Source organism: Dreissena polymorpha, chromosome 8 (genome assembly GCF_020536995.1).
Source record: "Dreissena polymorpha isolate Duluth1 chromosome 8, UMN_Dpol_1.0, whole genome shotgun sequence".
Taxonomy (NCBI): Eukaryota; Metazoa; Mollusca; class Bivalvia; order Myida; family Dreissenidae; genus Dreissena; species Dreissena polymorpha.
The window spans coordinates 540,107-564,507 of NC_068362.1; the positions used below are offsets into that span (position 1 = coordinate 540,107).

The 24,401-nt window shown below is 33.4% G+C and overlaps 1 protein-coding gene across 8 annotated transcripts in view; it reads left to right on the top strand.

The window, feature by feature from the left end:
• Window positions 1-24,401, top strand: part of LOC127841009 (MAM and LDL-receptor class A domain-containing protein 1-like) — a 142,517-nt gene that overhangs the window by 52,951 nt on the left and 65,165 nt on the right. Inside the window, exons 1-3 of one of the 8 annotated variants that reach the window (XM_052369500.1) lie at window positions 19,915-19,993; window positions 21,330-21,368; window positions 22,880-22,968. The exons of the other annotated variants lie outside the window; for them this stretch is intronic. Of the exons in view, the coding sequence (XP_052225460.1) occupies window positions 19,981-19,993; window positions 21,330-21,368; window positions 22,880-22,968 (141 nt within the window). The 5' untranslated portion in view covers window positions 19,915-19,980. Of the gene's footprint in view, window positions 1-19,914; window positions 19,994-21,329; window positions 21,369-22,879; window positions 22,969-24,401 lie in introns of those variants that run through there. 8 annotated transcript variants of the gene reach the window in all.

The following is a 24,401-nucleotide window of genomic DNA, read 5'->3' on the forward strand; positions in this document are numbered from 1 at the left end:
CAATATAAAAAAGAAATGAAATTTATTTGGACATCCGATGAAGCCACAACGTTGGGAATTACTTTCACAAATAATGAAAAGGATACAGTTCTTAAAAACATACTACCTAAATTACAGAATTTTAAAAACTGCTTAAAATCATGGCATCACCGTAAACTTACACTATTCGGAAAAAAACACAGTATTGAAAACGTTTGCACTTCCTAAATTAATTTATGTATTAACAGTCCTCCCAAATCCACCAAATGATATTATTAACGATATAAAATCAGCAATATTTAATTTCATATGGGACGGTAAGCCTGATAAAATAAAACGAATTCAGTTAATTCAATCTGTAGAAAATGGAGGTATCCAATTAACGAACATTGACTCGTTCTTGAATGCAATCAAATGCAGCTGGGTTAAAAGATACCTAGATAATACCAATACGAGTAAATGGAAATTATTTTATCAGAAAATCCTAAAAAAATACTCCTTACTCTTTGAATGTAACATCAGCAATACTATCTTACATGAAATTGCAAACGAAAACATATTTTTGTCTGATGTTCTATCAGCATGGAGTGATGTCACTCATAACCTAGAAACCGAAACAAGCAGTAAAACTATTCTATGGAACAATAAAGACATAACTTCAAACAATAAGACGTTTTTCTATAAAGATTGGTTTGAACGAAGCATTAAATATGTCGACCAATTATATGACTACAGAATTAGGGATTTCTACTCTTTTAATGATATATGCTACATATACGGAATACCTTCAAATAATTTTCTGAAGTACTACACATTAATCAAAAGCATACCCATATATATTTAATCTGAAATCAATACAAATAATACACCATGTACTCAAACAACATTCGTAGAAAATATACTTGGAAGAAAAAACAAAACAAATAAAATATTTTACACACTACAAATTAAAAACCCTACAGAAAACTAAAAAACCCAAAATAAATGGCAAGTCCTTTTCGGAGAACATGAACTTAATTGGAAACACATATTTACCATGCCATATAAAGCAACTATTGAAAGCACTCTGAGAAATTTTCAATATAAATACATCCATAGAATTATAGCTACAAATAAATATCTCTTTAAATGCAAATTATCTAACTCAAATCTGTGTGACTTCTGCAGTGAAAACATCGAAACTATAGAACACCTTTTTTGGGAGTGCAAACACATCCAGCCTATTTGGAATCAATTAACATCTTTCCTTGAACAACAGCAACTAAACGTTAAACTTTATCCCATTTTCACCGTGACATTGACGGTATAACACGTTGTGGAATATACTTGCTTGTATTCAACACTGTGGAATATACCTGTCGCGTGCACGGACTACTTTTTAAATGACGTCATGCGATATGTGCTAAAATTAGGTCGATACTGTTTGGTTCATTGATCGAATTTAAAGGTCACCCATTAGAAGAAAATGTGCATATTTTGCAGAAAAACATATGACATATTCACCAAAAGAAATGTTGAAATAAAATATGAAATTACACGATTTTTGTTTTGTTATTTTTTTATTTATAACAAAGTCGACAAAACTTAAGCTTCAAAATTATACGACCTTCAACCTTTAAATCTAGTCATATGACATAATTTTTCGCCATCCGTATAATGAATCTGCTGATTGATGGCGTTATAAAATGACATACTTATTGCGTCATTTTCCCCATTTTTGTTGACGATTTATTATAAACGCGACTTATTTCACATGTTTTCTACATGTACTTTATGTCGACATATCTGAATTGTCAATTGATCACATTTTCCTTATTTCGTGTAATGGGCATTGTTTATAACCAAAGCATATACTTTTGACATTTAACTTAAATATTAAGAATGTACAACAAGCCATACACATATCGCACAGTTCATGAATAATCTGCTATGTTTGCTTTCCTATTTAATTCACGTTTTGCATAGAGCTGTGTAAAGTATAAGATGGTAAAAATAGCACCACACTGGAATTGGGAACGTCCCATTTTGTACTCGGGTATTTTCTACTCATTTATCTGTTGTGTACTGGAATGTTTTCCATTCTTTGTGTATTTATATATTAAATTATTTTCTCGTACAATAAGGGCATTTACCATAGATAAATAAAACATTGTGCATGTTTAAACATAATTATGTTTGTATGCAGAAATCTGCAAATGCAACCGAGTTTACCAACGGCTATTATTAGATAAACTGCTCCGGTTCATTTGAACAGCAGTAATGTAGAGTACATGACGTAGCGTGTGACGAAGAAGAAAGTTTATCGCGTTCATAAACTCATTTGAATAAAGTGATAGAATGGCATAAGGGTCTTTATTTAACTATGCTAAAATAATTATTAAAGACCCTAGATGCAAAATCGTCAATTATTGAGTAAAATGGATTATTAGATGGATTTTAAAGGATTATTACAGGTAAGATACTAGTTCTTACGTGTTTTGATTTTTGTGTGTACTTTTGTCGTTCCCTGTTCTCGGGGAAATGATTTTCACATGGGCGCCATTGATGCATCGGATCACACACGGCATACCCATAACATTATATAAAAAACACGTTCTGCGCGTCCTTAAATTCGTCGTCCGAAGTCGGAAAACGTATTACCCTGTATATTTTGTCAAATAGTGTCAGCCGCTGCAATTGTCTGTTTACTCGTCAAAATTGTCAAGGTCTTCGATAGCGAAAGAAACTTCAGCGTACAGTTTATTTAGTATTGACAGACCTGTACAAAGTCGCGCCAGTCAAAAATAATAAAAAGCGACATTTAAAGTTATGGTAGCCAGAACTAGGTCGTCGATGGTGTACATGTATGTTGACATCGACAGCATTTTGTCAGGAGCAATCGCCGCCATATTGGATTTTGATCATTTTCTTTCGAAAATAAAATGAATTATAGTAAAGTAAAATCTTCTTTTCGCGGTCGTAATGTGTTAAAATTCGCATACTGCGTAAAATTGAATGTAGTCATATGGTGATATTTTTACTTGTTTTACAGTTTGTGTGTGAATTTTTTAAAGACTATTTTGCGTACCAGAACAAATACATGTATATCACTACGCATGGTTACATTTGTTAGATTTTAAGCGCTTTATGACTGAATTAAAATTATTGTTAAGGTCATTAGATCTATTTATGTTAAATGTCACGTTGAAAAATCAAATGGGATAAATAGAATACTAGGATTAGCGTTGAATACAGAGAAGTTTATGTTGCTCGGCTCGAACACCGAAAGCGCTCGCCAAGGCTCGCGCTTCCGGCGTTCTAAGCCTCGCAACATAAACTTCTCTGTATTCAACACTAACCTAGTATTCTCTATATCTTTTTTAAATGTAAGTTTCGGAATCTACTCATTGAAATCAAAAGACTGTAATAATATTGTGAATTTTATTCTTATAATGATGAAATTGTTTATCTTTAACATGAAATACAAAAAACAAGTACCAAATTTTAATTGTTTTATCCACAGTCTTAAACTTAAAGTCCAGATTGAGAAAGAAATAGCCCTAAGTAATGACACATTACAAATTTTTGAACAAAAATGGAATCGGATTAAAGTCTCATGATGTTTGTCCACTTATATACATTTCACTCTAATGTTAGTTTATCTTTCTAAAATATTTTTGTATATATATTTTTTTTCAATCTTATAAGATCATTGTGAATATACAACAAAACACACAAGTCCAGTATGCTTTCTTCCGGATTTATACAACTCATCATTTTTCATAACTATTCTTCTGTTATTCTTTTCTTTTCTCTTTAAAAAAAATACATATTAGCATATCTTGTATAACATGTCTGAACTTTATTGCTTTGTACAATCACTATGTTTTATATATACATGTATACATTGTATGTATTATATTGAATAAAAAAAAACAAAAAAACATTTACATGTTAAAATAAAATACAAGTTTCAGCTTAAAAAAAAAAAAAAAAAAAAAAAAAAAAAGTTTTCAATCCTTATTGTCTTTCTGAGTTGTATTAAAAACAACGGTAGTGGATCCAGTGTGGCTGGAATGTTATTCAGGTAAATTTTGCTTAATTTCGCGACCTGTCAAATTGTGTTCCTGCATAATGACATTATGCATTAATGTATTGTCTTGAAAGCATATTTTGTCATATACTAAATTTAAATGCAATCTTGTAATGCAAGGAACCTCGATGCCCAGTGAGGTAATCTTCTCCACAGCAGGAGACCTGTCAGTGCTCATAGGGCTTGCCTGGACCCGGACAATGTTGATTTGTTGATTTTTGTGAAAACAAACATCAAACTGTATGAACAGTGAAAAGTGTATGTAAACGATCAAACTATAAAGTGAATAAGTGTTAAGGTTTCGTTTTATTTTGACATTGCTACAATGTTTAACGAGACATGTGTTATGTTAGTCCATATAAACGGACTCCCAGAGCTTTTGATAATTTTTGCTATGGCGGCTCTGGCAGTCCATATGCACCCCTTCATAAACATGGGTGCAGTTCAGCGCAGCGAATCCGTGCGCTTCACTAAAACAGACGTCGTTTGAGACAAATTGAGGAAAATAATGAATAAACTTCATTAACATGTTAAATTTACCTGAATGGCAACCTACTGATGTCATCCTTTGCATGCACCCTATAAAAACACGACGATGTTTCAACACACTTTTCTCGCTGACATGTTTATGTTTAAATTTGAAACAGTGTATTCTGTATCGAATACCACATCGTTATCGACTTTATAGGCTGGAGCACATAACCCGACATGCAGAATATTGGTGCACTGCGACCTAACCAATATTCGGTCAATTTTCCAATATGGCGGATACAGCGTACAAAACAAAACCTAAGTCAATAAAATCAATTATTTCTTGCTTTAATGGTACCATTTGGATGAGTTTGTGGTTTAGATAGGTAAACTTGTATAAGTTCTTGCAGTTTCCGTGTTCCTTAACCCTTGCATTTTGCAGCCATGGCCAAGAGAGAGCGCATTGCAACTATCAGCAACCCATTGGGTTTTAAAGCTGATAGTTGAATTATTGCAACTAGTGTTATGTTGTTTGGTAATAAATGTTTAATGTTTTTTAGTCAAATTATACTTCAAAAACATTGATTTCTTTAATTTAGACAGAAAATTCTTATTTTCTCTTATCTGAGGGATCCGGATCCGAAAAACTGTAAGATACCATATTTGGATTCGGATTCGGATCCGAACAATTTTTTTGGATTCGTTGCAGCCCTTAAATATTGCTTTAAAATTATGCTATTAAGGTTTTAAGCCTGATGACCAAGTGGTGATTTGTTAGACTTTGTAATCAAATATCCAATAATAAAATACAATTTACCGTATAAACACGTTACTTTTGTTTATTAAAATATGTTAAATACTTAACATGTTTCGGCTATAGCCTTCATCAGTTGTAACAATATAAACAAAAACATAGACAATGACGCCAATATTCAGTAACTTAACGTCTGGCGGAAAATATATTTGTTACACATTATATTACAAATTACAAAGATGGATCAGTGTTGAAACAAAAGTTTATTAGTAATAATATAATTTATAAAAAAACAACATAGTATATTGCATGCATCAAATGTATATGTAAAGTAGCTTATGTTCTGTATGTCATAAAGCAGTTTATCATTTAGACCGTTAGGAGTCATAGTTTTTAATTTATGTATCCGAATTGTTTCTTTGCATAAACGGTCTAAATTGTTTTCAACAACATCAATAGGACAGACACACAGACAAAAGCCTCTTTTATCAAGTTACACACATGAACAATTATTGATTTGTCACTTGAAACTAGTTACTTGTCAAATGTATGTATATGTATGTGTATGGAAATACACACTAAGGGTCAAACAATACATCAGCACCCGATTGTATAAACTGTTAAACCGGCGGTTAAACACATACCGGCGGTTAAAAGTCGGTAACATGTTGGTTACTGGTTGGTAAGCGTTTGTATAAAATTTGGTTAGTTATAACGATCGGTTAAAACCCGGTTAAAACATACCCTGCTTCTCTAGGTGGGTAAGTACAAGTAACCGAGAGGTAACCTATACAAAATGGCCGCGACGCGCGACATAAAAAAAGCTAACCATCGACGACCTTCACAATTTCGACGAGTAAACAACAAATTGCAGCGACTGACACTTTATTTGACTTAATTTACAGTGCAATACGATTTCCGACTTCGGACGACGAATTTAAGGACGCACAAAAGGTGTTTTTTATATTCTGTTATGGGTATGCCGTGTGTGATCCGATGCATCAATGGCGCCCATGTTAAAATCATTTCACCGAGAACAGGGAACGACAAAAGTACAAACAAAAAACAAAACACATTCGAACTAGTATCTTACCTTTAATAATTCTTTAAAATCCATAAATAAACCATTTAATTCAATAATTGACGGTTTTGCACCTAGGGTCTTTAATAATTATTTTAGCATAGTTAAATAAAGACCCTTATGCCATCCGTTCACTATATTCAAATAAGTTTAATAACTCAATAAACTTTCTTCTTCGTCACACGCCACGTCATGTACTCTTTGTGCATTACTGCTGTTAAAATGAACCGGAACAGTTTATCAAATGAGCCTTGTTCTGAGAAAATTGGGCTTAATGCATGTGCGTTAAGTGTCATCCCACAGTACACATAGGCTAATCAGAGACGACACTTTCCGACTAAACTTGATTTTCGGTTAGGAGGGACTTCCTTAAAAATAAAAATACCAGAAAAGCGGAAAGTGTCGTCCCTGAATAAATTGTGTGGACTGCACAGACTAATCTGAGACGACACTTTACGCACATGCATTTAGCCAAGATTCATCAGAACGCGGCTCAAATAATAGCCGTTGGTGCATTTGCAGATTTCTGCATACAAAGATATATTTAAACTTGAACAATGTTTAATTTGTCTATTGTAAATTCTCTAATTGTACAAGAAAATAATTTTATATTTTAATAAACAAAGAATGGAAAACATCCCATTACACAACAGATAAATAAATGCATTATACCGTGTACAAAATCGGACATTCCGAATTCCAATGTGGTGCTATTTTTAACATCTTATATTTAGCACATCTCTATGCCGAACGTGAATTAAATCGGAAAGCAAACAGTGCAGATTCTTTATGAATTGTGCGATATTTGTATGGCTTGTTGCACATTCTAAAATGTCATAAGTATATGCACGGATTATAAAAATGCACATTGAACGAAATAAGGAAAATGTGATAAATTGACAATTCAAATGACGTTATGCAGTTCATTTACATGTGAAATAAGTCGCGTTTATAATAAACCGTCAAAAAAAACTCGCACTTTTCTCAACTGCAATATGCAATATTGGACAACAGACAGAGTGATTTTCTGATGTAATTTTAAGTTAATCAGCTTGTGCTTTGAATGTGTAAAAACCGTTATTTTGCGAAATGATTTCCCGTATTATTTTATAACGCAGTCATGAAAACGGGATATAAGACAAATTAGAAAATAGGCGAGCATGTTACGACGACCATTTATACTTTTTATGCTACGTCTAAAACAACTTGAAAAATAGACGTCTTTGCAAGCACTCTCTTGCAGTTTGGAAGCACCAGGGATTCCGCTTAATGATGCAAATCCCGACATCATTATCAATTTGTCCCTGGTCATTTTGATAACCTCATAGTTAAAATGTACACTTTATTTTATTGTGAATTCATTTGTAAATGAATTTGATAAAAATAATACATGTCGCTGTTTATGAGCGTGACACTTCGCGCGAAAATTACGTCATTATAAAATGCATTTTGGGAATGTTTTGGTTAAAGTTACCGGTGGTTAAATTCCACTATGCGCGGTCAGTTTACTTTGCGGTATATCCACTCTGGATCCAACCGGCTTTTTATTGCATAAGGAAGCCTCTGGTATAACGTGGGCGCCATTTTGTTTTCGGACTTCTTTCAAGCAAAATGGCCGCGCCCATCGACTGTTGTCAATTGAAGGAAAACAAAGTGCAAATCATGCCCAATACTAAGGAACGCGATACATAAAGTATGCAGTGCAGTTAGGCTATAGATTGCCTCGATTTAAGACCAAAGATATGAACGCTCTGTCCTGGGAATTGGAGAAGAACAAGGAAAATTTGGATATCTAAGTTCTGTAGTAGCGGCACCCTGTAATAGCTATAACTTTGTTTTTTAACTTCTTACCATGGTTCGAATTGTCGTCAGCAGTATTTCTATGAAACTAACAATACAGATTTGTGTTTCATAGTTATAGTGCTTAAGACATAAAACACAATCATCTTCAAGTCAAGTTTCTTGGAGCAAGTTTGTGGTAAGCATTTATCCAATATTGTTAATACTTTTTGTCAACACAGCTAGATGCACATTAACTTTTCATGGCCAGTTTCCAAGACTGGCCATTCAACCATCTCAAGTATTCTAATTGTCTGGTCAAAAGTACAAGTCTGTGGTCATCGTATGTTGTAAAACTAACATATATCATGTGTTTCAACTTTTTTTTTTTTAAGTATTCATTACATTTTCATAAAGCAAAAATATCAAACACACACATTTTAAAATTGTGTGGGCAATTAATTATGTTTTGTAAGCTTCTTAAACAACCCTATGGCCGAGCTGGACGACACAAGAGTTGAAATTTAATGTCCCTGTCCAAGCAGATTAGTTTAACCTGGAAGTAAATTAGTTAAGGTGCTGTAATTCAGTGCATCTCAATTATTCTTATGAAAAAAATTCAAAGAATTTAGGTTATTTTTACAGGTCTTCTTTTGAACCAAATATTGCCCATTAAAAAAATCAGCTCAATATTAGTGGAGTGTCAAAAAGTTGGTTTATCCAATAATACAACCCCAGTGCTCCAGCTAGGATTTGAAAAGGTCAGGGGGGCTTATTATTCAAAAGGGCACTTTCGACGCGCAGTATTTTGTCAAAAGGGCACTTTCGACGCGCAATATTTTGTCAAAAGGGCACGTACGAGCGCGTGGGTGTTTCTGAAATGCTTCCTATTGCATGTTAATTTACATGTTATAAATAATTGTATTATTCCCATTAATATTAAACCATTCAAATAAAATGTCTACAAAGAGTATTAAAGTAATTACAATGTAATAAGAGACTTATGAATAATCATATGTAAAAAAAAAATATATAATTTTTTTGGGGGGAGGGGGGGGGGGGGCAGGGCGGAGGTTCGGGGTGGCAGGGCAGAGGTGCGGGAGGATAGGGCTCGGCGCCTTTCGATTTAGGCCTAGCTGGAGCACTGCAACCCCTACTATGATATTGTTTTATCAAATTGAATATAAAAATAGCGTACATGTACATTTAGCTACAATGACATAACATTTTCATATTACTGAGTACTCCTCAGAACAAAATTTGTCAAAGATTTTGTAGCAGCACAAATGAAACTAAAAAACACACTTGATTACATGTACTTTCTTTTGATACAAATGCATTTTTACTAGTACGTTAAACTGACATGTGATATTTGCACTGATCCGAGAATTAAAATGTGAACACGTGTAAAATAATATGAGTTAACTTAAAAAAAATAGTTGCTATTGTTCTTTTAGTTTTTCCTTTAAATCTTTGAGTTAATAAATGTTGCACGAGTTACTTATTTAGTTTTAAAGGTATTTAGAAATTATCTAAGTTAAATTATGAATGCAATATTTTGTGAACTATGCATAAACTTTTTAAGAAAGCCGCCCATGCAATGTAAAAGCAATACTATGGAAGAAAACAGCTTTTTTTTAGTAGAAATATGTAATATTTTCTTAACTCTAAGAGAAAATTTACAAAGGGTATTTAAATTACTGATTTTGTTATGACATTTGGGTTTCTAATAACAGATTAATCAGCCCTCTGTCCACTATTGTTTATTGGAAAATCCAGACAGAATCTATAAGAACCCCAGAATGAAACTTTAAGCATGTAACAAGTCCATTTACCCGAATAGACTACATTAGTATGGTTAAACTTGGTTGTGAGAGTATTACATAAAAAAAGTATCAGAGAATAATAGAATAACCAATAAATATTTGTAAAAAAACAACTGCATTTTAAATACAGTCATTTCTTAGTTCTTTACAAAATTAATATCACCCTCTTGTAAATTTTAGTTTAAATTGATTGCAATTTGAAGTAATGTAACATTAACTTTTTAAAAGTGATATACATTTTTAATTTAAAAGGTGACTTACATGTAGGTGTTGTTTCCCTGTATCAATATTTTCTTACTGTGACTCAATAAAAAAATTTTGGCAAAAAACTAAAGTAATAAAAGCCTTTCAATATAGGTAAGTGGCAAGGTAACACAATCATGTTTGACAGTTATTATTTACTTTACTTTATTAACACTTTTTCTTTAAATATATAATTATGTTGGTTGGTAAAGCAGATTCTTGATTTTCCAGCACTGAGCAGGATTTCTTAATTAATATAGGTCTCACAAGACTAGTACAAAAACAATGTGTTATTATCCCCACGCTTTTTGAAAAAAAGGTGGGGATATTGTGGTTATCTCCGCCGTCCGTCCGTCTGTCTGTCTGTCTGTCTGTCCGTCCTGGCCGCTATCTCCTCCTACACTAAAAGCACTAGAACCTTGAAACTTACACACATGGTAGCTATGAGCATATGTGCGACCCTGCACTATTTGGAATTTTGATCTGACCCCTGGGTCAAAAGTTATAGCGGTTGGGGTGGGGCCGCGTCAGAAATTATCACTCATTTTTTTAGGTTATTTTACATTTACTTCTTTATTTCTACACCGATTCACTTCAAATTGATACTGGACCTCTCTTATGACAATACGGTCAATCTCAACCATGCATGGCCCCATTCCCAACCCTGGGGCGCCCCGCCCACATAGGCCACACCCACCAAAAATTTCCATTTACTATAATTTTTTCATTTCTACACGGATTCACTTCAAATTGATACTGAACTTTTGTTATGACATTAGGGTCAATCTCAACTATGCATGGCCCCAATCCCAACCCTGGGGCGCCCGCCCACATAGGCCACACCCACCAAAAAATTCCATTTACTATAATTTTTTCATTTCTACACGGATTCACTTCAAATTGATACTGAACTTCTCTTATGACATTAGGGTCAATCTCAACTATGCATGGCCCCATAACCAACCCTGGGGCCCCGCCCACATAGACCACACCCACCCAAAATTGCCTTTACTATAATTTCTTCATTTCTACACCGATTCACTTCAAATTGATATTGAACTTCTCTTATGACAATACAGTCAATCTCAACTATGCATGGCCCCATTACCAACCCTGGGGCGCCCCGCCCACATAGACCACACCCACCCAAAATTGCCTTTTACTATAATTTTTTCATTTCTACACCGATTCACTTCAAATTGATACTGAACCTCTCTTATGACAATACGGTCAATCTCAACTATGCATGGCCCCATTACCAACCCTGGGGCCCCGCCCACATAGACCACACCCACCCAAAATTGCCTTTTACTATAATTTCTTCTTTTCTACACCGATTCACTTCTAATTGATGATGAACTTCTCTTATGACAATACGGTCAATCTCAGCTATGCATGGCCCCATTACCAACCCTGGGGCACACCTAGGTCAAACATTCGGCGTGGGGATACGCGTCGGCCTCTGCCGCGCCATTTCTAGTTAATGCTGAATCTGTACAAATGTAAGAAAAGAACAAAAGATATAAGTAATATTCTTATTACTTTAAATAACAATAATAAGAAATAAGAGTATGCTCCATAGAAAATTTCATACATTAAACTTAAATTTAAAATATAACAAACATATAATTTATTTGAATTATAATGCTTATCAAGCCTTAACACACTGTGTATGTACAGCTCGTTGTCCGGCTTGCTTAAACCTTAACATTGGCTCTAAAATCTCAGTGCTTCCACCTACAACATTGAAACTTCATATGAAGCTGCACCTTGATGAGTTCTACATGCCACACCCATTTTTGGGTCACTAGGACAAAGGTCAGGGTCACTGTGACCTCTCATATTCTTCTGAAAAGCTTTCATTTATTCAAAACTTTACCCGCAGCCGAGCATTGGCATCCGCTATGCGGTGCTCTTGTTTGCCACTGTCCTCAGCACAAAACATGATATATCTGCATGTGCATACAACCAAATCAGTTATACTGTCACTTAATTATAGTAAATTTTAGCAAATTATAGGCTTTAAATTGTATCATGACACCACTCATGATGTGACTATACAATTATACAATTATGGGACACATTATCTTTAAGAGAAATTCCAATACATCACCATATCATCTCAGATTTAAGGCAGATAATTTATTGTTTTTTTAACTGCCAAATTTACATATTTTTATTATTTAATGTTATGATGCATTGATCTTGTTTCTGAATTCACCAAGCAATCTATTATCATGTTAAACTTTTGAAGAGAGATGTTATCTGATATTAAAATTATAAAAATATAATAACTACAAAGTGAAAAAACTTCAGTTGAATACTGTGACCAACTAATATTTGCCAAAGAGCAAAATTTTGATCAGATCTTAAATTAAATTAAATACAAGTATAAGGAAAGACTCTGCCTCTTGGATCCCAGTTCAGACTTGTCAAATCTGCAAATTTGCCCTTGGCTATATAGAATTGGGAACTAATTACCATCAAGTCATGTTAAAAGGAGTAGGGTGTAGCATGCTTTTATTTATCTCTTGAGCTTTCAAATGAATTTTATGGGTAATTTTCATACAACAAAACAGAAGTGGCAGATTTCTTTTTCAAGCAGAACACATGATTCATACGAATGATATCATATAGTGTATTTTACCTTTGACTTTGAAGGATGACCTTGACTTTTCACCACTCAAAAGTTGCAGCTCCATGAGATACACATGCATGCAAAATATCAAGTTGCTATCTTCAATATTGCAAAATTTATGACCAAGGTTAAGGTTTTCGACAGACACACACAACAGACAGGCCAAAAACAATATGCCCCCCGATCATTCGATCCGAGGGAATAAAATGTTATTTAAAGATGATTTCAATTCACTTAAGCATATAATTAAAAGAAAAAGTGCATTTAATGCACATTTCATGCAACAGTAATTGCATTGTATTTTTCTGCATTTAGTGTGCTTTCAATACACTTAAAAATGGAGACAATACACACTTTTTCAGCATTTTCCAGCATTAATAATCTTCTAGTGTATTTTTTATCATCACAAATACACTTTACTAGGAAATCAGTATGTTAACCCTTTCCCACTCAGAGCTAAAGTGGAAATTGCTATGTGAAAACAACATAAAACCAGAACAGCTTGCGAGTAACTCACAGTATGTTCTGGTTTTATGCTGTTTGCTTCCCATCAGTATCTAACGAATGGAGATGAAGCCTTAAAAATTTGAATTTAATATAAATAATAGTGAATACAATTTATACAGTACCTAATTAGTAGCAATAGGCCTTAAATGGTATACTTGTGGTAGAAATAATGCATTTTGTATAATACAACACACCTGTCGATAATACCCGAAAGGGGAATTAGACAGTATATATAGATAGATAGATAGATACATTACTTAATCAATATAGCTTCCCATACAGTTTAATACAATGTTCAATTAAATACACAATGCAAAGTTGGAATATGACATCAAGCTTGGAATAATCTTTTCAATAATGTATAATATGCTGTTATAATTTGAAAGTGAAATAGACACTTGCATATAAAAACTGATTTTACATCAAAACTAATTGTTAAATTTGATTTTGTAAAATTAATACTCAAAAAATGATACAGTTTATAAATGCAGTCAAAATGATAAAATATGCAATTACTATAAATAATAAAGTAAGAGAAACGCGCGTTGGTACTAAAAAACGAATGAATATTACAATAATACATTCTGAATATGTATTTAACAGTTTTGTCTAAGAAAATCACCAATTCTTTTCATATCAATGTTCATGATTCTGGCATTGTTTGTGCAACTGTAAATAATATTCTATGCTGTGAAGTAAATTTTTCATTTTGAGAGCATAAATTGTTGAACTTGGCACTGTAAATTGATATAAAATGTCCATCTAAGTCAAATTTAGTTTTAGATTTATGTTAGAAGATTCTAGAAAACCAGCCCAGGTACTCACAAAATTTAAAGGTATTAATTACGTTTATGGGATAAACATTAAAATGTGTTCCTTTGTAAAAAAACGTATTTTTATGTACTGTTGAAACATTTAAATCTAAGTATGATCTCGGATACTGGAAATTTTAATCATTGAAGTTTTTAACACAAAGTGAATATCATTTCAACATTTATGAGTTTCTTGATGATGTAAGTCCTGTATTTAATCTTACACACAATTGCCAGTGTATATTTTTGTTAGTAATTATTTCTGTGATAATTGTGAATAAGTAACATTTATATTTACCGTTTGCATTTATTGATTAATTGGAACAATATAGATATACATTGCGCTTTAATGGTTATGTTCATTTAAGCCCAAAAAGTATGGTAATTAAAACTTAAATAATACAGAAAGAAAGCACTATAAAACTGTTCTACTTTAAGGGATGTTAATTTTTATATTATATTTAATCATTCTAGAAGCACATACCAGTATATATAAAAAATATTATCAGAAAAATGTCAAAATATAGTGCTACATTTATGAGTAAAACAAGCTAATCCAGTTGCATAGAGCTGTTTATTGTTATTGTAACGATTTTCAATATACATATAGTGTGATAATAGCATTTCTTATATAATATGCAATATAAAATTGCAAAGATATTAAATATAAATGTCATGTTTTTACCAGGCATTTATTTTCTTGCAATGGATAAAGAAGTAGCGATATTGATAGATGCAAAATGGAATAACATTGACCACTTTTACCTAAATTAGTTGGACTACACATAGTGTAACACGTATGTATGCATTAAGGAAGTCATAATAATCAGAACTGATTAGTACCCAACATAAACATTAAGAATACACTATAAACACCTTGATATTGACCTGATTGCAAAAAAACAACAACATTAAAATGTGAAATCCGTCAAATTTTTTATAGTTTTTAAATACTCCACTTAACATGACATTGTCTTTCGCATTAAAATACATCTTTTTAGACTATTTTCACAAAACGTGACCAGGAAACATCTGGTATTTCTTATTCAATTTCAAGTTAATTAATTTTGGATTTATCAAATGTGAAAGGTCAAGCAACTGTGTCATGTTTAAGGATAAAACATAGCATGTACTTGATTGAAAGATGTTGCCCAATTCTAGCAGGGACCTATACATACCTGTTTGTATAGTCCCTGTTCTTATTATATACTTTAAATTGCATGTTTATATAATGTATGAATAAAAACAAACAAGTACTGTAAACATAGTTGTGAATAAATTCTTTCATGGTTCAGAGTGAAAATGGTTCTAATTGGCATCTCTCAGTCATATAACCAGCCATACAATTACTACAACAACTATTTTGGTTCCCTGAATACAAGACACTGCTGTTACTGTAGCCAAAATGATTAACCAAATGTAAGCGCAAGCATGTGGAATTGTTTTGAATGTATGAGAACATTTCAATGTCCATTCCTTTCCTGTTTTTCAAAATGTCACCGATGTTATAATAACACAGTCAAGGCACTTGCAGGTTTACCATTGCAACCTGCTCTACAGATTTCTTGCATGTACTTTTCAAGTGTTGTAGGTGGTTGCATATGAATAACTATTGCAATCGAAGGCGCGTTTAGACCCATAACTAAGGCAACTGTTTCAAGCACTAAACAAACTTTTGGATTTTTCTTTCTAAGCTCAGAAATAATGTGAGCTTTCATTCTGTCCTTGTAGTTTTTGAGAAATTGTGCTACAATTCAATCTTCTGGTTGTGTACTGGATTCAGGACAATATGCATGTTTTCCTAGTTCATAGCAAAGTAGTTAAAAGCAATAGCCTAGAGATTCCAAAATATCACAGTACATAATTTATGGTGACTATAAACTCAATATGTTGGCTCTTTTAATTCAGGCAGCTCTTCATGCATTATCATATCATACTTTTCATATTTGTGAATATTTGGCATTCTTTCTTATTTTTCCCCAAAAAATATAAGGGCAGTCAGAGTTGGCTAATACTTTTGTTGTGTTCTTGAATTGGAGGCTTTCAATAAGGTTTTCTATAGCATTTGGTGTTGCTGTCGCTGTAAGTGCCAAGTGAGGTATTTTGGGAAACAAACATGTCAGGTCTCCAAGTCTGTTGAACGCTTTGCAGAAATCTGAACCCCTGTAAAAACAAGACACATTACAAATATGATGTTGTTCTGTCGTAATTCCAGCAATCCATATTTAATTTATTTTATAACACGGTTTTTGAATGAACTGGAAAATGCAATCAGAAAATTCAACTTTTTTCATTCTTTAAACAAGGAATGTGTCCATAGTTACTCAGAAATCTATGAATAATAAACAGACAGATATATTTATGAATAGTCGCTAGGTGTGGAATTAGCAAATTGCTTATTGTCATTCAACACAATATAACAATCGTGGTAAAGATCGCGAAAACATCTTACTACCTGAAAAATAATGCTTTTTCCTGAGCCAGTTAGAAGAACTGCGATCGTATCTTTCAAATCATAAAGACTCTTTAGGGCTTTCAATTGGTAGTCGCTAAAACTAAACTCTATCTTCAGCTTGCTCGTCGCATATTCTAGATCGGACTTGAAATCCATTTTAACTCTGAAATGTAAACAATACCATGCAATATACCGTTTGCCGTAAAAGTCAACTTATCAATTATTATGTAATTATATATAATTCAATTGCTTGTTTTTGCATAAAAAATAATAAGAAAATGATTTGGAATGGTAATAATGCGTTTACCCACTATATATTGCATCACTATTTTTATGCGTAGTATATCGCCTTATAACGCAGGCGGATCACGTGTTGGGTGTATCAAAGCCAAGATGGCTGGTAGTTAGGTACGAGTCTACTCTTTACGGAGAATCCGGAGATGGACGAAGTGTTACGATTGGCGGTATATCGTGTTTATACAATCGAGTTACCTTGAATGTTACTAAACCTGAATAACCGCAAACTTACCAAGGTTTGAATGTTACCGAGCGGTAACTTTAACCAGCGTTTATACAATTGGGTAGAAAAGGATTTATTAAACAGTTCCTGATATCAAATCTAGTGTTATTCCTCTGCGGGATACATTCTGTTTAGTTCGTCCGACGTATTGTTAATAGCAATTTTTACAATTATTACAATATATAACAGTATGTGTAGTACAATCAACATCATAGTGGTATTCATTATATAAACCAGTAATACTACTATTGATTTTTAAACATATTCTTATATAATTGCAATGTGAACATCTTCTTCGGTTACATTTACCAGATATTATTAGACACTGAACATCTTACACGACTGTTGCGTATATTCTTAAGTCGTTTGTAGGCTAAAATATGCTTAAAGGAATTTACGGACTTCACACTTTGCTTGTTTGATTATCTTAACGAATCCCATTAGTTGTGTTATATTTTAGAATTATTAAGACGTGATGTGTTAAAACATACAGTAAATGGTTTTATTGAATCAGTATTTCTCTGAGTAACACCTAATGCGCTAGCTTGTGTCATATTTTTCACTTTACAAAATCCATTTCAAATAAAATTTGTTGGATACTTTCTAGTTTTCAAATATATTTTAATAAACTAGAAACTGATTAAACACATTATCATCAGATATAATACGTATATAGCGTTTAGCTTGACCGTTCGGAATACCCAATTTACAGGACATGGGGTGAGATGACGTCAAATCTAATTATATATGCATATTCATAGGTTTACAAAATGTATTTGTTACAACAGTGTATAGTTCACTTTTCACTTTCTGATATAGATACATCAAGAAAGATACAAACTGGTGAGATATAATGTAGGTTCATTTGATGATGAAATTGAAGGTATTTAATGTAACAATACTTTTTTAATCTTCTTACGAGCCATTCCAGATCATTCAAATGTCATCAAAATTCAAAGCCATATATATGATTTAATGTACGTATTGTTAAGAACATCTTCCTAAAATTTTCCCATCAAAAGCGCAACATAAGAAGGTGTCATATGACTTCCAATAGAAGTACCCATAGTTTGTAGGTAAGTATTATTATTGAAATCAGATCAGTTATTTTCAAGAACAATTTGCAGTAGTTTACTAACATCATCAATATAAACCGTGTCATTAAAAGTTAAATTTCTTAGAAAATTTGCACGAGCTTCTATTGACAAACTATCTGAAATGCAATACTTTTTGGTTACAAAGTTGCAGTATTTTTTCAGTTGAATATTCTTCATCTTTTTATGTTTATCTGTATTGGTCAGCACTGAAAAAGATGTGCTGCATATTAGAAATTACTGACTGTAATGTCTTTTTTGTCAGAAGACAGACGTTATTGTCAATATGACGTTTTGAAAACATATTCTCTAAAGCTGGTAAGTTTGAAACTGTTCATTTCCATTCATCAATCTGTCTGCGTATTAAATGATCTCTATTTTTTGGTGGAATAAATTCAGTTGTGTATTAACCATGTTGTATTGGTGATCTTAATCTCCAGACAATAAAGGCTAATTTTAGTTTTAGGTTTTTCCGATCTGTCTGCCTGCCTGCCTGTCTGCCTCTCTGTCTGTCTGCCTGCCTGCCTGCCTGCCTGCCTGCCTGCCTGTCTGTCTGTCTGTCTGTCTGTCTGTCTGTCTGTCTGTCTGTCTGTCTGTCTGTCTGTCTGTCTGTCTGTCTGTCTGTCTGTCTGTCTGTCTGTCTGTCTGTCTGTCTGTCTGTCTGTCTGTCTGTCTGTCTGTCTGTCTGCCTGCCTGCCTGCCTGCCTGCCTGCCTGCCTGTCTGTCTGTCTGTCTGTCTGTCTGTCTGTCTGTCTGTCTGTCTGTCTGTCTGTCTGTCTGTCTGTCTGTCTGTCTGTCTGTCTGTCTATCTGTATTTCTGTCTGTCTGTCTGCCTGCCTGCCTGCCTGCCTGCCTGCCCGCCCGCCCGAACGCCCGCCCGCCCGCCCGCCCGCCCGCCTGCCCGCCCGCCCGCCTGCCCGCCTGCCCGCTTGCCTGCCTGCCTGCCTGCCTGCCTGCCTGCCTGCCTGCCTGCCTGCCTGCCTGCCTGCCTGCCTGCCTGCCTGCCTGCCTGCCTGCCTGCCTGCCTGCCTGCCTGCCTGCCTGCCTGCCTGCCTGCCTGCCTGCCTGCCTGCCTGCCTGCCTGCCTGCCTGCCTGCCTGCCTGCCTGCCTGCCTGCCTGCCTGCCCGTCTCTCTGTCTTGAGTACAACTACATTATTTCAATATTGGTATAACCAACTGAAGTAAATACAATCAATTGATAAGAAGTTATACAAAAAGTGTATGAGTAGGCAATGTATAATAAAGAGCCACAGTGTCCATTCTCTAAATATTAGAATCTATTAATAGCACCATATGATTGGTCAATTGTGTATGCTGATGAAGATAAAGTTAACAAGCAGTGTCAATCCGAATCAATCAGCAATCAATCCGAATCAATCTAAAATTATGCTCGGAAGTTTAACTCGTTCAATGGTACATAGCGTAAAACGTTGCGGTGAAATAATTTTAGAAATATTAATTGCCACGATTTTCGTCTGTTGTACGGTAAGAAAGCAACTACAATATTATTAATACTAAAGATCTTAAAAGTGAAAAAATAAAAAACAAGCTTATGTAAAACCAAAACGAAATGTTCAATAGTTTATCACCTATTAAATATGCTTGCTATTAAACTCGTGTGTCCTGTAATCTATTTCTTCCAAATAAAGTGTTTGTCATGGCATTGCCTCTTCTATTAATTGACCTTAAATTACGATAACAACTGAGATTTGCTCACGCTTGATTCTATAACTGGATTTCATCGCCGAATGATGTTCAAAGGTGAGAAAGGCTTACGTTTTTCCTTTATGTTAAGATTTGTGATTTACATCTGCTAAATGCTAAGAGTTATTTAAATTTATAAATTAAAACCATTTTACAAGCCTATGGCTTACATGTATAGATAATATTTGTTTGTGGAGAGTGAGAAAATAAATATGTTCATGAGCGCTTGTATATATTGTAACTTTACTGAGACAATTGTTCACGCTCTTTTCCAGAAAGAGAGAGAAACAAAAGCGTTTTATTTAATTGTTTTTATTCTTTCCATTCTAAATCCTTTAAGACGTTTACATGCCAATACTATTTTCCTATGGAAGTGTACCGTATTAATTCCGTTAAGAAAACAACATTCCTGCGTGACGTTTGATTTCAATTTTGCCGTGGATTTCAAAAATAATTTGTTGGTTATACTACTGGCCCTACCAAAATGCCATCATAGCCGTCTTGTTTTTAAAACTATTTGCCTAAGAAGAAATAAGCAAAAAAATATGAATCCGCAAAACAGTGTATGCCTATGCACATTTTAAACGTCACGGTCAAATATTTGAAACGCAGTTGACGAACGTCACGGTCAAATATTTGAAACGCAGTTGACGACATGTGAGTTCGTGAACAATGTAAGAAAAAAAATGATGTATTCTCCTTAAAATGCGAAACTGTCAGAAATGTATAGTTGAAGAGCATTCTGAAAAGAATGTCTCAGGTGTTTATAGTGTTGTTTCTAATTTTTATGCAAAATGTCAACGTAGGTGATTTAAAAGTGTGCTCTAAAAACGATGGTCGATAATCGTTGGAAACAGTATCAGATACTATACTTTTCATTTTAAAATATCATTTGTAACAAGATGACAAGCACCTATGTCTGATGCATTTAATTAATAACCTTGAGACATTTAATGGGACTTCTGAGGACATCCTTGTTCGATGATAATAAACAGGTAAGGCGTGTGTGATTTAAAATATTCAACACTTTATATTGATGCGTATTTGTGTTGTTCACTTGTAATGCTATTTATGTTTACTTCTTATTGGAGGTTTATGATGATGATTAGTGATATAAAACGCATCAACGCTATATTTGAAAATAATTTGACATTTAAAAATGAAATCCTAGCTTTTGCAATTTATTAAATTATCTGGAATCATTTTCCAAATAATTTTCAACAGACAGCTGATCACTAGCATTCCATTTTATTTGATGTATTTGAAGAAACGCGTGTTTTATGAAAAGAATTTCGATTTTTAAAAGTATTTTTATAATAATTATAATAATTATAAGTGAAATAATAATAATAATAATTATTATTATTATTTGAGATTCTGGTATTATTTTCAGAGCTGACCTTCCTTGTCTTTTTGACCATAGCATGTACAGGTAAATCATCTCTTACGTGAGTTACGAGTTTGTATACTTGAAAAACCCTGAAATAACTAGAAATCATATCACTTTATTACAAAACAACAGGTTTCATCAACCTGGCTTAGGTACTTCTTTAGTTTGCGCAAATCCAAGATTTAAGTTTTCAAGTATATCTGATTTATTACAGGATCCAGATTCTTTTTAAATTCGTTGTATATTCTTAATATCACTTTATTTTGCATAGCAATGTTATAAATAATAACACAATGACAAGAGAGCGTATCTGGCTGGCCAATATGATCATATCGGCTCACACAGTAGGGATAATGTTTTATATCTAAAAAGAATCGGATCGCGCGGCTTCAACTGAACAAAATGACGTCCACATTCAATCCCAGAAAACGGTGATTTAGAAGTAAAACAAAGAATCGAAAATAATGATAATTTAACATAGCATAACATTGGGATAATACAAATAACGATACAAAATGAAACTTAGCTGAATATTAGCTTGTTGGTACTATTTCAGCTTTAACAGGAGTCGTTGAAGAACAAAATTTAGTAAAGGACACAATTACCTAAATGAAAACTTTAATCATATGCTTATATCTTATGTCCCACAAAAAAGAGCAAGTTTTATCTTGTTCAATCAATGTTACCAAACCACATCTAGCTCTGACATTTGGGCTAATGCTATAAGGAACATTAATTTGTTATGTGTTAAGTTTATTTTTCGAAATATTGTACGAATTTCGTGTTGATTTTTAGTGTTTATGGGCTTTTTACTATACCTATATCAGAGTCCCTCGAGCCGTTTTGTTGGAAGTGGGCCGATTAAAATATCAGACCCAGCTCTTCTGTTTGTTTTTGTCTAATTATGACATTCATGATCAGGATTTTATTCCCATTCTGAAAATTAGTATTTTGTAAAAAAGCATCAGTCTTTGAGCTAAATTAAAAATTCCGAAACCATTGAACGAAATTTTGAACGGTAAAAATAAAGATTAATGCTTTTTGTATTCCCAAACATACACTTTTATTAAATAAAAGTTGATTAATCTTATGCCTCTGCAAATCTCACAAAGCATATTCCGATCTGGAAAAAAGTGCTATAAATAGAAACAAATTATAATGCTAAGAGATCAACCAAATTTCCCGTTCGGGAAATGTTCCCAATCTTTCTTAGATAAATCTAATGCCATAAAACATATGTCTGATTTTTCGACCTGCTTTGTGTTATATTATTGAGCTTGTATTGCTATAATTAAAACACATGCATAAAATGACTCGCATTCTATTCATGGTAGTATTGTCGATAATTCTTTTATCTGTCTAAAATTATATGTAATCTCTTTAAATTTCACTCAAACAAATTATTTTTATCCACGAATTTGTGTGTCTGATTTAAAGCACAGAATGTTAATTCATATATATCAATGATCTTTGATTTACGCACCAGTCCGATTTCAAGCACGCAAGATCTTTCCTTTGTATGTTCACTTAAACCATGAAATGTCCTGTTGTAGGCACATATGCTATTTCCTGTCTGAGTTGTGAGACTGGCTACGAGCATCTTAATGAGTGTAACAGAGTTGTTCAGTGTTCTGAAGGACAGGTAAGACGAACTTATCTTATATTCTTAATGCTTTGAATTACAAATAAATTATATGTTAATAATGAAGATCAGAATTAATGACCCAAACATTAATCTAAAAACGTTATGTACACATGCTCACTTTTTGAGAACAGTGTACATTAAATAAGGCTAAATATCCTTTACTGAGATGTTTTTAAATTTTTTATCATCAACTGTACAACTTTTATTGTATTGTCAATGAATCAATGAGTCATTGTGCCATGTAAACGTAGCATAGAAAACTGTATAAGTTGGGAGGCGGAAAACTACAACGGGCGAGGCACGGTCAGGGGTGATAACCCCCAAAAAGGGTTAGGGTAAGGGTTAGGATTAGGGGTCGGGTTAGGGTTAGGGTTAGGTTAAGGCTAACCCAAACCCTAACCCGACCCCTAATACTAACCCAAACCCTAACCCTAACCCTCTAACCCCCCCCCCCCCCCTTGTGCAATACCATACCATGCCTCGCCCGTTGTAGTTTTCCGCCTCCCGTATAAGTTCGACTATTCGTGGACTTATGTAGGCTGCCATGCACCGTCTATGTCACGGATCGAATTATTCGAATTCGGTTAAAAATGACAAGCGCGTCAAAAGTCAAGTGTCACAAAGTATGATATATTTGTGTAGCTTAAGATAAAACAATGCCACCAAAACGAATGTTTTATACGATTGATTGACATATTAGAAGAAAATCGCAAGGAATTAAATACATTTTATAAATATGTTTTCTATAAAATGTATCGTTTTATCACAGCTCACATTTTATTGGCATCCTGTTTAGGCTACGATATGTTATGTTGATTATCATCATCAGCAGCAGAACTATCTGCGTCATCATCATCATCATCATCATCATCATCATCATCATCATCATCATCATCATCATCATCATCATCATCATCATCATCATCATCATCATCATCATCATCATCATCGTCATCAAATGATATTGAAATCATGCTTTTTCTTTAAAAAAATTCTCTCGATATAAAAATAATTTAAAATTTAAATTACAAATTTAATAAATGCCTTGTGGAAATCACGTGTTTAGCGGTACAAATATTAGATACAAAGCGTTCGGGCGTTTTTTTTTATTTAAAAATTTAAATCGAAAATTACACTAACGCTGAATTCTTTGAAATCATTGCTTATATTTATATAAGACATCACGGAATGTACAAAAAAGTTTACGATTGAGAAAAATAAAATGAAAAATAAAAAAGGAATAATTCAGGTTCAAAAGCAGAATTTATTCGTTGTCTCACGTATGCGTTAAGTTACATTTTACACGTGCGTTAAATTATTTTGGGTTTAAAACGTACTGTTCCCTAAAAATATATTGTCATTTATATATATATAAATAGTAAAATAACACAATGGTCAAATGCGTAACTATGTTATTTTTGCATATATTA